Source organism: Apodemus sylvaticus, chromosome 1, assembly GCF_947179515.1.
Source record: "Apodemus sylvaticus chromosome 1, mApoSyl1.1, whole genome shotgun sequence".
NCBI lineage: Eukaryota > Metazoa > Chordata > Mammalia > Rodentia > Muridae > Apodemus > Apodemus sylvaticus.
The window spans coordinates 86,728,910-86,744,060 of record NC_067472.1 but is presented as its reverse complement, the minus strand read 5'-3'; the positions used below and the strand labels follow the sequence as shown (position 1 = coordinate 86,744,060).

General features: G+C 45.1%; 1 protein-coding gene across 1 annotated transcript in view; it reads right to left on the bottom strand.

Annotated features, from left to right (window-relative positions):
- The window catches only part of Gpr139 (G protein-coupled receptor 139), a 42,960-nt gene extending 31,227 nt beyond the window's left edge, over positions 1–11,733 (bottom strand). Inside the window, exon 1 of the mRNA XM_052175142.1 lies at positions 11,631–11,733. Coding sequence (XP_052031102.1) covers positions 11,631–11,733 — 103 coding nt within the window. The remainder of the gene's footprint in view (positions 1–11,630) is intronic.
- Positions 11,734–15,151: the final 3,418 nt, after the last annotated feature.

The window sequence follows — 15,151 nt, the reverse complement described above, 5'->3', positions numbered from 1 at the left end:
CAGTGCAAGGCCATGGGTTTGATTCCTAGTGCTGGGGAAAACATGTGATAACAGAATAAGACGAGCATTAGATTTAAGTCAGATGCTATTGCCAGCCAAGGTGCTGTGCCCAGGAGACTTAGCACAATCTGAGAAGGTGTTAAAGACACACTGTGCCAAGCTGAGATATTCCTTTGATGGAATCAGGAAGTTTAAGAGAAGGAACAGATGCTATACACGGGTACTATTAAAAACTGTTCTAGATGCAAACTGGACAAAACCCCAGTGCCAGGTGCTCACTGTGCATTGGCTGCAGCCTATTTATCTTTACCCTGATCACTAACTCACATCTGGACCTCAGTAGCAGTTGACTAAGAAAAGGGAGCCAAAATCAGGAGGCTGAATTCTGTTGAAGACCCTGCCAATTCTGGCCCTGAATCTTCAGGAGAGGCCTCAACTCCTCATTTTTGAAATGGGAGTATTGTCCTCAGCAAAGAAGACAAAACACAAACACAAACTACCCAGAAGCCATGGATTGACAGATTCTATGCCCTGTGCTAGCCCTGAGAGATCTAATCATATCTATGCCATAAGTCCTGATAGAAAGGCATTGTGCCCCTTCTGTGGGCTGAGCATGGAGGTCACTTGTCACAGTCCTGTTAACATGAAACCATGAGGTTGTAATTTGAATACAGGTTGGTATCCCACATCCTAATTCCCCATGATGACAGGTTCAAAGAACTATTCTGTTTCCCAAAATGATGTATCTGTGGTCCAAGGACTGTCAACACGCAGTTTGTAGTATTTCTTGGAGAAGTTTCTGCTGGCTTATGCTAAGTCTCTGGATCAGGGAGTTGGCATGCCTTCCTTTCAGCCACATTTTGATTTGGGTCTCCTGGATTATTCCCATCGAGATGGACTGTTCTGTTTCCTCCCCTGACCCGCACTGCTGTTTCTTGATTCTTGCAGGTTTCCCTTCCCAGGCTGTAAGTTAGCAGGCTGGGGGGCTAGAGCAATAGATGTGTTTGGTTTGGCTCAGTAAGTGTTGTCTCACAGGATACATAGATACATATACACGTACACGTACATATACATATACATCATATACATCATATACATATACATACACATACACATACACATATATATGTGTGTATATATATATATACACACACACACATATATATATATATATATATATATATATATATATATATATATATATATATATATATGAAATTAGTTGCCAACATTAAAACATTGGCTGTTTCACATAAATCTGGATCTCTAGATTTTGGAACAATTTGGTAACACTGAGTTGTTGGCCAGAAAGCTGAGTGGAAGACGACTTTCTGACATTTAGTCTAGGCCTTCCTGTGGTCACCTTCACTTGAATCCCACTTGCCATCTTGGTGTGTGTGTGTGTGTACGCGCGCGCGCGCGTGTGCGTGTACGTGTGCGTGTGCGTGTGCGTGTGTGTGTGTGTGTGTGTGTGTGTGTGTAAGAGATTGAGAGAGAGAGAGAGAGAGAGAGAGAGAGAGAGAGAGAGAGAGAGAGCCTCCTGTGCACAGCCTGCCAGGAGAGAGTGATCTCCCAGCAGTGCTTTCACTTCTGAGCGCAGAGGTGAGATCTCCACCTTCTCTCTGGAGGGGAACAACTAGGAGCACATAGGGCCTAAGATTAGTGGAGCAGCTGGGACCAGGGATCCAGGAGAATCCACAGCCCACCAGGAGAGAATGATCTCCCAGCAGTGCTTTCACTTCTGAGCTCAGAGGAGTAAGGATACAGGCTTACAGGCCCACAGGAGGAACAAACTCCAGCCAGAGACAACAATACCAACTAGCACCAGAGATAACCAGATGGTGAAAGGCAAGCACAGGACCCCTACCAACATAAACCAAGGCCACATGGCAACATCAGAACCCAGTTCTCCCACCACAGCAAGTCCAGGATACCTCAACACACCGGAAATGCAAGAGTTGGATTTAAAATCGTATCTCATGATGCTGATAGAGGGCTTCAAGAAAGACTTAAATAGCTCCCTTAAAGAAATACAGGAGAACATCAGTCAACAGGTAAAATCCCTTAAAGTGGAAACACAAAAATCCCTTAAAGAAATACAGATCATGGGTCAACAGGCAGAAGCCCTTAGAGAAGAAACACAAAAATCCCTCAAAGAATTACAGGAAAGCACAAACAATCAAGTGAAGGAACGGAACAAAACCATCCAAGATCTAGAAGTGGAAGTAGAAACAATAAAGAAATCACAAAGTGAGAAATCTTTGGAGATAGAAAGCCTTGGAAGGATTTCAGGAGTCATAGATGCAAGCATCAACAACAGAATACAAGAGATAGAAGAAAGAATCTCAGGTGCTGAAGATACCATAGAAAACATTGACTCAACAGTCAAAGAAAATGCAAAATGTATAAAGCTGGTAACCCAAAACATCCAGGAACTCCAGGACACAATGAGAAGGTCAAACCTAAGTATTATAGGTATAGATGAGAGCAAAGATTTACAACTTAAAGGGCCAGTAAATATCTTCAACAAAATTATAGAAGAAAACTTCCCTAGCTTAGAGAAAGAGATGCCCATGAACATACAAGAAGCCTTCAGAGCTTCAAACAGACTGGACCAGAACAGAAATTCCTCCCGGCACATAATAATAAAAACACAAAATTCACTAAACAAAGAAAGAACATTAAAAGCAGTAAGTGAAAAGGGCAAGTAACTTATAAAGGCAGACCTATCAGAATCACACCAGATGTCTCACCAGAGATGATGAAAGCTAGATCCTGGGCAGACCTCATACAGACCCTAGGAGAACACAAATGCCAGCCCAGGCTACTATACCCAGCAAAACTCTCAATCATCATAGATGGAGAAACCAAAATGTTCCATGATAAAACCAAATTTACACAATATCTATCTATAAATCAGCCCTACAAAGGATAATAGATGGAAAATGCCAACACAAGGAGGGAAACTACACCCTAGAAAAAGCAAGAAAGTAATCTTCTTCCAACAAACCCAAAAGAAGATACCCACACAAACATATAAATAGCATAAAAAATAACAGGAAGCAACCATCACTATTCCTTAATATCTTTTAACAACAATGGACTCAACTCCCCAATAAAAAGACATAGACTAGCAGAAATATTTCTCATGTAAATCTTCAATTTTATCAGAAAATGTTTGTAATTCCCCCTTTAATTAATTTAGTAATGTTTTTATGTCTACCATTTTATATGCATTATTTTTCATGATAATCTTCAATTTTAATGTCTTTCTATATATTTCCTCTATTTTATCAGAAATGTTTTCATGTAAATCTTTTCTATCACAAATGTTTCTAATTCCACCTTCAATTAATTTAGAAATAGTTTTTATAGCTACCATTTTATATGTAAATTTTCCATGAAATAGTCAATTTTAACATGTTTTTCTATATATTTTTTGAATTTTACCAGAAATATTTTCCATTTAAATCTTCAATTTTGTCTGAAAATGTGTATAATTCCATCTTCAATCAACTTAGAATTATCTTTGTGCCTATCACTATATCTGTACAATTTTCATGATGATCTTTAATTTTATGATGTTTTTCTATATATTTCTTCAAATTTTATCAGAAATATTTTCCATGTAAATCTTCAACTTTATCAGAAAATGTTTATAATTCAACTTTCAATCTACTTAGGAATACTTTTATGCCTACCATTATAACATCCCTATAAAATTTTCCATGATAATCTTCAATTCTAACATGTTTACAATTTTTAACCCCTAAATTTTTTCTACAATTTTATCAGAAATATTTTCCATGTAAATCTTCAATTCTATCATAAAATGATAGAAGTTTATTTCATATTTTAATTAATTAAACAATGTTTTATATGTCTACCATTTTACTCTTTAATTTTCCATGAAAATGGTCAATTTTAAAGTGTTTTTCTATGTATCTCTTCTATGTTATCTGAAATATTTTCCATGTAAATTTTCAGTTTTATCATAAAGTGTTTTTATTTCTCTTTTCTATAAAAAATACAATCATAAAAAAAGAGAATGAATCAGACAGTGTTCCTTCTGTTTCTATTTTGTGGAATAGTTTGAAAAGTATTGGTATTAGGTCTTCTTTAAAGGTCTGATAGTACCCTGCATTATACCCATGTAGTCCTGGGCTTTATTCTGTTGGGAGACTATTAATGACTGCTCCTACTTCTTTAGGCGTTATGGGACTGTTTAGATCATTTGTCTGATGCTAACATAACAAACATCCACCAGTTAGTTTTTTTTAACTGTCATAATCATATTTTCTCTCCAGCAGGTCCTTATGATGTAAATTAGAGTAACAATCTATTCATACTTGATAATCTGTCTCCAGTAGCTACAACTAAGAATAGTTTTTAGTCCTTGTTTCAATGCATAGAGTATTGCAAAATTAAAATTATGTGACATTAAAAAAAAAAATTGGCTGTTTCACATAAATCTGGATCTCTAGGTTTTGGAACAATTTGGTAACACTGAGTTGTCCAGAAAGCCGAGTGGAAGACGACTTTCTGACATTTAGTCTGGTTTGTAATACACACAGGACCAAAGACTCATCATAAGAATTAAATAAGTTTACGCATGAGAAGTGCCTTGACAAATGCCCAGCACACAGTAGGTGTCATGTGAGAGCCAGAGATTAAGATTGGTTGGCATCTTCATTCCAGGCTTTGCCCATGTCTCTTGGATGCTGCACATGGAAGTTTGCTGGTGGGACCCTTTCTTTTCATGAATCTGGATATCTTATCCAGGCAACAAAATGTGGTACTTACTCATGTTTGCTGACTTTGACCAGTACTGTTTCTGAAAGTTGCACAGAAAGCCAGGCAAGGCTTTTAGGAAGGTCGGTTGCCTAGGTTTATGAAGGAGTTTATTGCTAACTCGCAGGGTTATTCTTCTTTGGCTTGCCAGGGCACAGTTTTACCATTATTGTGAATAGAAAAACATATTTATGGAAAAGACCCATGTACAAAGTGTGTCTATAGGACATGGACGTAGCTTGAACACATGGGCATATTAGATAATGAAACAATGTCAGTAGTTTATGGGTCTCCATCCAAGTGTGAGGGACTGTGAGAAGTCCTTGTATGTTTTATTTCTAATTATCCCAGCAACAATGTAAGAACCAGAAGGTTAATAACATTATCAGACTCTTCCTCCGAGTGAGAGCAAGCATGCCAAGAATGGAACACTCAGGATTTTCACATTTTAATTTATTTTCAAAATAGTCCTTTGGAATGGGCACTGTTAATATCTTCCTCATGGCTGAGGAAACTGAGGCTTGAAGAAGGTGAGACATTAGCCCAAAGTAGCAGATGATTAAGTGGAGGAGTCAGGATTCTAATTCAGGCAATAAGATATCAGAAACTACTGCTTAATCAATGACCTTGATATCCCATCCCACTGTTGTAGAATGGAAGAATCTGGGCTCAGAGAGGTGTTGTATTATACATAAGGAAACAATAGACACAGGATGCAAGTCCATATCCAGTTTTCATGCAATTTATTTTACACTGAAAACCAGAACCAAAGTGATGCTTGCAGGACTGCAGAAAAGTGCAGTCGAGAAAGCAATTGCTCTGGTCCGCATCTCAAGGCCATGATGGGTAGCTTCCAGTAGAATTGTACCATGAGTTTGATTCCACTTAAGGGTCATGTCTCCAACTAGAGATTAGGCAGAAAATGCTTCTCCTGTGGCTTTGATGACCCCGTCAAAAATGACCTCTTAAGATGTGGAGAAAGAGGAACACTCCTCCACTGCTGGTGGGGCTGTAAGATGGTACAACTACTTTGGAAATCAGTCTGGCGGTTCCTCAGAAAACTGGACATGACAGTTCCAGAGGACCCTGCTATACCTCACCTGGGCATATACCCAAAGGATTCCCCGGCATGCAATAAAGACACATGCTCCATTATGTTCATAGCAGCCTTATGTATAATAGCCAGAAGCTGGAAAGAACCCAGATGTCCCTCAATGGAGGAATGAATACAGAAAATGTGGTATATTTACACAATGGAATACTACTCAGCAATTAAAAACAATGAATTCATTAAATTTTTAGGCAAATGGTTGGATCTGGAAAATATCATCCTAAGTGAGGTAACCCAATCACAAAAGAATACACATGGAATGCAATCTCTGATAAGTGGATATTAATTTGTCCAGAAGCTCTGAATACCCAAGGCACAATTAGCATAAGAAATGACTCCCATGAAGAAGTAAGGAGAAGGTCCTGATCCTGGAAAGGCTTGATCCAGCATTGGAGGGGAGAACCAGGACAGAGCAAAAGGAGAGAGGTGATTGGAGAATGGGTGGAGAGAAGAAGGTTTATGGGACATATGGGGAGGGGGAACTGGGAAAGGGGAAACCATTTGGAATGTAAACAAAGAATATAGAAAATAAAAATATATAATAAAAAATTACCTCTTAAGGTCATATAGTCAATCAGTTACTGCCAGAAGACCCTGGGAACCCAGATTTCTGGATCTGTTCTTGTCTAGCTCATACATGAAAGGTCCTGTGGGCAACTGTGCCTGAGTATGTATGACACAGACAGGACCCAAGATGATTTAGGTGCAGCATGCAGGGCTCTTTAGAAACTGTGTATGTCTGGAAAACTGGAATACCCGAAACATAATCCACACATCAAATGAGGTACAAGAAGAACAGAGGAGTGGCCCCTGGTTCTGGAAAGACTCAGTGTAGCAATATAAGGCAAAACCAGAACAAGGAAGTGGGAAGGGGTGGGTGGGAGAACAGGGGGGGGGAAGGGGGCTTATGTGACTTTCGGGGAGTGGGGGGACAGAAGGGAAGAAATCATTTGAAATGTAAATAAAAAATATATCGAATTAAAAAAAAGAAACTGTGTGTGTGTGCCTCTATAACTAGAAATTATTGAATCTATTTATTTCTGAATTCCTTTGTTTCTCTTTCTAGCCTTATTCCAGCGGCCCAAACTTCCGTGTACCATGTTGGATGGGAACGAGGAGGGGTGTTTCTTCCTGCCTGGCCCAGATTGGATGGCTTGGGGGACCACCGAGTCATCAGTTCCTGAGTTATTTGTAGACTCCATTTACCATTAAAGAAATTCCCTTTATGACTGCTGAGTTTTCACTACAAGTGTATGTTAAGAGTAACTGACCATTTCTATTTATTGGCTAACAGTTTTGTTTTCTTATAACATCTGTCTAATTTTGATGGTAGGGTAAAGCTGGTGTCACCAAACCAATTGGAAAATTTTGCCACATTTCAAATGACGATAATGTAACTTACGGAGTGTTTACTGTGCTCAAAACATGTCTAGTGCTTAACTCAGTCTTATTATCATCACCGGTCTACTTTTAAAGGCCGGGAAATGGAAGTGTGGAGTAGTTAATGTCTCTTGCCCATATCACACAGGGTGTAAGCATCAAGGCCAGGCCACTCTCGGGGGTTCAGCTTTCATGTTCCCACTCTTAGCCTGTTCCCTACGCCTTCTCCAATCCAAGCTGTCTGTGGATTGAAGAAAACTTTATATCTGCAGAGCTCAGGCCAGTCATGGGGCCACTCAGAATCCTTACCTTTGGTTAACAACCATGGTAACTACTGTGTGTCAGGCTGCCTTCCTCTCATCAGCAGTCAGAGACAGAGCTCATCACCCCACTAGGTAGCCATGGAAGCCTCCCTTCCTGCAGGGTGGGGGGGGGGGTCATTTTAAGCTGCAGTCTCCTTCCTCACGCTGCCTTCCTTCACATCTGGGGCATTTTTCAGAAAGTAAAAATTAGCAAATCTTTCAAAGCCCCGGTTAGTTTTGCACTGTTCCTTTCCTGTCAGGGAGGCCCACCCATCACCCCCTCGCCATCCTCCCCAGCCACTCAGTTCACAGCATCCTCCTTCCTCGTCTCCACTAAGCCAATCTGCACTAGCTTTGCCTACTTAACTCCTGTGTCTTGAAAAATAAGAAGCATTTTTCTCACTTAAGAAGGAAGAGGGAGAGAAACAGATGGGGCTTTGTGAAGGGTAGGGCCACCGATGCTCTTTGCTAAGTCTTTTTAGCATGGGGTGGGGGAGCAAGGTTAGATCAAACAGCTTCCTGGGGGAAGGGAGGAAATGTGAACTCGTTTATCTCCTGTTTGACACTATGATTGTAGGGCAGATGCAGCACTTCTTGGTGCCTCAGTTTACTCAGCCATAAAATGGGTTCACATGCATCTGTGGGGTGAAAAGATATGCTGTGGAGTAAAATGAGCCTCTTGTGGATCCTGAATGTTTTGTGGGGGAAGATTTTGCTCTGCTACCTAAGCTGCCTTTCAACTTCCCATCTCAAGGAATCCCTGTCTTGTGAGTAGCTGAGACCTCAGGTATGACTAAAGCTATTTTTACATGGAATATCTTAATTAATAGATGCTACCTGGGGAGGTAATTACACTTGACTTTTAACCCATTTTACCGATGGTGCAAACAGTGGAACTGACAGGCTAAGAATTCCTTGAGTGGTTAGCTCTGCCCACACTCCTTAAAGGATTTCCTTGGACTCGTGCCAAGCCTGTTGCAAGGGTCCACAGCAGCTATTACTTAAAGTAGGGGGCTGGACCACGTGGCTTCAAAAGAAGCTCCTCCTGGCAACTTTGTGCCTGTATGTGGCCAGAGACACCTGCCACTTTCCTGTAATTACTGGATCCCTCTTGGCAAATACCCAGCCATTGCCCACCCACTTCTCTACTTCCACTCACATCTCTAACAACACTGGGGGGATTTGGAAAACTTGGGAGTGAGTTCACTGCTGGGAATAGTGACTCAGTTAGAATCTCAGTTTTCAGCAAGAATAGCAAGACCCATATCCGCTGTTACATCTCACGCCGCATGGCCGTGTCTTTCTCCATCAGCGGTGGTGACGAGGACTTGCTAACTGATGGTCACACTGGGTTAAGGAGGAGATTATCATGGTGAACTTTCAGGACTCACATGCCAGGCTAAGTGCTCTCCCCTGGGCACCTCCTGAACTCTCTCTGGTTCCCTGATTGTGCTGAACAGACCCCTTTCCTGACAACCCATGGGATGACAATTTTAACTGCAGCCACACAGAGTCAATGGGTACATGTGAGAGTCACTGAGGCACATGCTTAATCCCTTCCTCAACTTCACCAAGCTATCACTTTTGCTGCTCTAATACTGTCTACTTTATGGATGGAAACTGAGGCTCAGAGGCACCACACCACCTGACTGGTGGAGGCTGGATTAATCCTCCAGCTGCTCTCTCATTTGCTGGGATATGCTCGCTTCCCTGTGTGGATTCAAGACAGTGATTCTCAACCTTCCTAATGCCGTGACCCTTTAATACTACTGCTCCTCATGTTGTGGTGATGCTCCCCACCACAGAAGTATTTTTGTTGCTGTTTCATAACTGTAATTTTGTTACTTTTATGAATCATAATGCAAGTGGTTGCATTTTCTGATGGTCACACATGACTCCTGTGACAGGGACATTCGACTCCCACAGGTTGAGGACCATTGCTTTAAAAGACTGGCAAGGACTCTGCCTTTGAACCAGACTTGTAAATTGCTAACAAAACTGTTTTCAGCCCATACTCTTGGACTAAGACTCACCCTTCCTAGGAAGCTTGATCTTTCTACATTCAGCTGCTGTTCGAAAATCCATTCATGAATTCTCTGAATCCAGGACCCTGAAGACCCTTTGGAGCCCTTTGGCACATCCTTAGTATTAGCACACACAGTATAGTTGGTCCAAACCCTTAGCTAAGTCTAGAAATACATCCACATCATCTAAGTTCAAATCTCAACCCTTCTCTCTCTTAAATTCCTTAGCCCTGGGCCAACCCTGTGCTAAACACAGTGCCTGGTGTACTGTGCCAAAGCTATGGGTGGGAAAGACCATGGGAGTTAGACTGTGACTGTCCATGACACTTTGACTTGAGGTCATTGACAGTATTCTCCACTCTCCTAACTTCATGTCCTGTTTTGGACTCTTAGAGGTCACCCTCCTCCTTGTCTCTTCAGCTTAGAGTGATTGGCTAGTACAGCATTAGGGGAGATGGAACGGTCAGGATGGGGGTTACAATCTGAGGAGAGGGTGCTGAGGAAGAGAGGGGATCTGACTCTTCCTCACTTCAGCAAGCATCACACATAACCAGCCTCTCAAAAACTGATTTCCCCATAGAAAGCTCTGGGGACAGACTTTGGAGGGCAGGAGGGGGAGGTGCAACCTGGATGGAAATCAGTTTCAGTTCCAGGTAATTACAGGAGCACCCTACCTGTCAGGGTGCACAGAGGTGAAGTCCCTCTTCTAGGGAGGCAGAGGTTAGGGAGAGAGCTCTGCTTGGGGGGTCAGGAGCCCATGTTAAGAAACTTGTGCTTGCCTGTGCTGGGAGTGGAGACTGCTGGAGACTATCTTTCCATGGGCTCTGGTTTCCCTAAATGTTTGAGGAGGAGAGGGCTCTCAGATCTCCAGAAGACTGAAGCCCAGCTTCTTGGGATCCCAGGACACTCAAGTTCTTGGGGGCAGAGGTGATAAGGCTTAGAGTCTAGCTTGAGCAGGGATTTTTCTCTTTCTGAGTCTTTCTGTCTCTAGCTCTCCCTCTGTCTGCAGGTGACTCCAGGAATGTCCATGACATTGTGTGACTGACAGAATTAACCAAAGACCCCCAAACTGAAGCCAACGCCCCACCCCAGGGGGCATGGGGGCTGTTCTTCCTGATCCCAGCTGCTCTCCCTCATAGTCCTGGCACACAACCCCCCTCCCTCAGTAGCTCATCTCTCTTCAGGAATTCACTACAAGTCTCAACTTCACTTTCCAAAGGACATTAAGATGTGGGGCCAGCCAGCCACTCATCTGCAGCGCTGGGAGCTGTCGGGGTAGGAAGGACTGGGGTTGACCTGGAGGCAAAGCCAGAGGAACCAGACATAAACGCAAGGAGACTGCCATCCTCTGAGGTGCCAGTGCGCATCCCTGCACATTTGCCCCATACATCCCAGACCCAGAGCAGCCCTTGACTCTTAGCAACGGGGAGACACCTCACTCCCTAGGACTGAGAGCAAGGGCTCACCTCATTGTCTCTTGAACCTGAGAAGCTATGACCAAGGTCTCGGTGTTATGTAGCATTACCTTGGGCGGGGAAGTATAGAGTGAGGCAGAAGTGTTCTCAGCCTAGGTGACAGAGTGGGGTAAAAGCTGGAGAGAAGCCTTCCCTAGGCTTTCTGTCCAGAAGCTGCGGTCAAGTCCCACACAGTCCTTCTGGGACCCTCAGGGATTCGACCCCCTACACACACACACACACACACACACACACACACACACACACACACACACACACACCGAGAGAGAGGTGAGCTTTGGAGAGGATGCACACCTACAAGTCACAATGCCCCAGAGCCACACAAGCACTGTCCCCGCCAAGCCACAAGCCACGCAAAGATGTCCCTTCATCCTGATCTGGAAACATCCTTAGTGGCCACCAAGGTTTAAACTTTGCACTTTTTCAAAGGGGGGGGGGGCTCCAGGACTCTTCTCAAGAAGGTGTCTGGGGCCCCTGAGGTTCTGGACAGCTTTGTTCTGCAACTTGGGACTCCTGGCTTCCCTCCCTCTCCCCCACACCCCCTCACCTGGTAAGCCGAGGCACAGCAAGAAGCTGTAGTAGACCACCGGCACGAAGCCCAAGCCGCAAGCCGAGCTATTCGCAGCGAGGTGGGCGTGCGTGTGCTCCATGAGCGCGCCCCTCACCGGGCTGGGCTCAGCGCAGCTGCCAAGCGGCTGGGGACCAGGCAGCCCTGGGGAGGATCGCCGCACCGCGGGACCCGCTTCCACTCCTGGCTGGTGTCCTCTGGTGGCTCCGCACCTGCCCTCCTAGATAGGCAGCTCTGGCAGGGCGCAGGGAACGAGGGAGGGGCTCTTGGAGGCAGAGTGTGCACCTCCCTCCTAGAACCGCTCAGCTCCCGCCTCAGAACCCTGGCTGGGACGCCGCTCCCCTCAGCCAATCAGCAGCTTCCTGGATGGTGTGTGTGTGTGTGTGTGTGTGTGTGTGTGTGTGTGTGTGTGTGTGTGTGTGTGTTCACTCGCACGCGCGCGCGCGCACACACACATATACTCGCGCCCGCGGGCTGCAGGTTTGGGCGGGGGGCATTGGGTGGGATACTAGCCTAACCTGGTCCCAGTTGCGTTTTCTGGCTTCAGTATCTGGAGGAAAGGACCGGGTTAACTTGGGAACCCCGGAGGAAGACCGGGATGGAGAACAGGTTATCCTGGGTTTCCAATCCCTGTGGGAGGGGCGTGGTGTGAATATGACCTGCTTCTTCCTCAGCATCTTCTTTCCCCTCCAGCATGTCCTCAGTTTTTCTTCTGACTCTTCTCCTAGCTACTTGATCTCGCTCCCCACCAATGCCTCGAGTCCATCTTCATGTAGAGGATTCTACATCCCGGTATGGGGGATGGGGTCGCCGCGACTGTTGGAGCCCAGAGAATGTTAAAAGGTTTTTTGCTTTCCTGGATCAGGGAGCTGAGCCTGTGGGTCTGAAGGAAGGGTGCGAATATCTTTGTGAGTGCCACCAGGTCGATGGTCTGTCCCTGAACTTGGATGGGATGTAGGCTGGCTAAGAGAAGCCCACCACACACAGCCTTCAGTCTGGGATTCAGTCTTGCAGCCACTGAGACATACCCGCACCCGCATGCACACAAAGGCACACAATGCCCAGCCATGCGGATGCACTCACACACTCATGCACGCGGATGCTCTCATCTTCCACACCTAGCTAGGCGGGTGAAAACATGCAGACACCCTCATCAATATGCACGAGGGCGCAGCAGGCTCAGGCGGAGCCTCGAACAAGAACACAAACGCACATAGGGGGCTGGGTGGTCTGGAGTAGTTTGAAGGTTGTGTGAAGGAGAGGATGGGCAGAGAAGGTGGCATCCCGGCAGTGGAGGGGCTCTCCCATTGTAGGAGAGGTAGGCAGAGCGTGGCAAGAGCTTCATTTTTCAAGGGTACCCAAGAATCCGCCAGGGAGAGACGTCTGTCCCGGGCTCAAGTCAAGATTGTGTCTTAAAGGCACTGCAGGAGCACAGAGACAAGCCTTTCCAGCAGCAAGCAAACGCGAGCGAGCGAGCGAGCGAGGGGCATACAACTGGCTCGAAGATGTTGAAAAGCCCACCCTCTCAAACTCCTCCCCTAACATCTGTCCCTTAAAGAAGCTGAGCCTCTTCGGGTCTCCAGCAAGGGCCCAATGTCTTGTCTCCATCTCTGTTAGGCGCCCCCTGCCCCCGTCCCCCGGGAGGTGAATGGAGGAGGGGAAGGCTGGGGAGCCAAAGTTATAGAGGGATCTTTTAGCCTCAGCTGGGTCTGTGGTGAACAGACAGGCACCCAGTCCTCTAAAGGGACAGGTTATTGCAGAGTCCCATGAGTACCCAGTAGCCCAGACTGATATTTCAAGCTCTGTTAGATATTAAAATTTTATTGTGACCTCTCTTACTGTCTTAACCTTTTGCTTTAATTTTATTTTCGTTTGACAGCCCCCCACGCATAGTTCTTGGAGTATAATGTGATATATCAATCTCTGTATTTAATGTGTAATGACCAAATCTATGTAACGAGCACACTTGTCACCTTAAGCATGTGTCGTTTCTTTTGGGGGAGTGCACTCACAATTCTCTCTTGAGGCCAGATGAAGCTTTTGAGGCCTTGGACCAGTGGCATACAAGACCTGACCTAATGGTTCAAGTCTTTAGTCCTAGTACTTGGGAAGTGAGGATAGGAGGATTGGAAACACAGAGACATCCTTGGCCACATAAAAACCTTTCTTATGGTTATTTTGAATGTGACCACACTTCTTGGAAAAATGTAAAATACAAAACAAAATCCCGTGAGCTAAATCAAGTAACCTCTAATCACTGTAAAAGCTCAACGGGTAATTGCTGTAAACCTATAGACGGAATTAGCCTGCAGGTGGCGCTGCATTAAGACGAGAAGCTGGCGGATAAGCGGCTTGGCAAAGCCTCTAGCCTCTTTAGAGATCTTCCTCCGCGGTGAAGAGTGGTTAATGCCCTGAGCTTTTGCTTTGGCAAACTGCATGGCCTGCCTCCTCACCCTCTTGTCTTTGCTCATTTGTCTTCTCATCGATAATCCTATTTAAGATCGGCATCTCAATTATTCTTCACCCCGAATCTTGCATTCCTCTGGCTTCCTCCCTGTAGGCTTAGTAGCATCCACCCTACAATACAGGGTCTGGTTTGTCTTTTTCTTGTCCATTCCCTCCTTGGAAGGTCAAGACCTTTGGTCTGGGGGTTCTGGATGCATCCGCAACTTCACACAACACCTGTAGATTGCAGAGTCAAAGCACGTGGAAAGAGTGAGAGCTGCAACGCCCGGTGGTTGAGGCTGCAGAGCATGACTCTATCTTTGCGGCATAGGTGGGTCAGAACTGAGGCTGGAGGACCTCCTGTACCCACGCGTTTACTTCTCCATCTGCAAAATGGGATGAAGCAAAGCAGGAGTGTTATCATTCCCGAGATGCCACGCAGAAAGAGCAGGGGAATGATGGGAGAAGGGCAGACAGTAGCCCCAAGAGAGTAGGGGGGAACTCCCCATCACTTCCTGGTCCCCTTGGGATACTAATCAGTTACAGACTGTTCAAAAATGTATGTTTGCATGCGAGTGTGCCTAAGGTGTTGAGACTGGCTTGGGATTTTATTTTTTAATAAAAGAAGAGGGCATCAGATCTCATTGTGGCTGGTTGTGAGCCACCATGTGGTTGCTGAAATTTGAACTCAGGACCTTCAGAAGAGCAGTTAGTGCTCTTAACAAGCTGAGCCGTTAGTCTTGGGGGAAGAGTGCATGGTGAATTCGCAGAGTCTGCTTGAGTTGGGCGTGGTATGATCCTATGATCCTAGCACTGGAGAGGAGGCTGAGGCAGAATTATGGGTTGGGGGTCAGCCTGGGCTATGTAGTGAGACCCTGTGCTCTCAGGAAAAGCCAAACCCCCGAAGGTTGAATTTTGCTCCAGAACTGATCTCTTTGGCTGGCTGTGAAGAACAATGGCGTGGAAGAGCTGATGTGAACGACTGGGGACATCCATCCGCCTATTCTTGCTTCCAGCAGACTTTGCACAACTTTTCATGTATGTTGTCGCTTCCC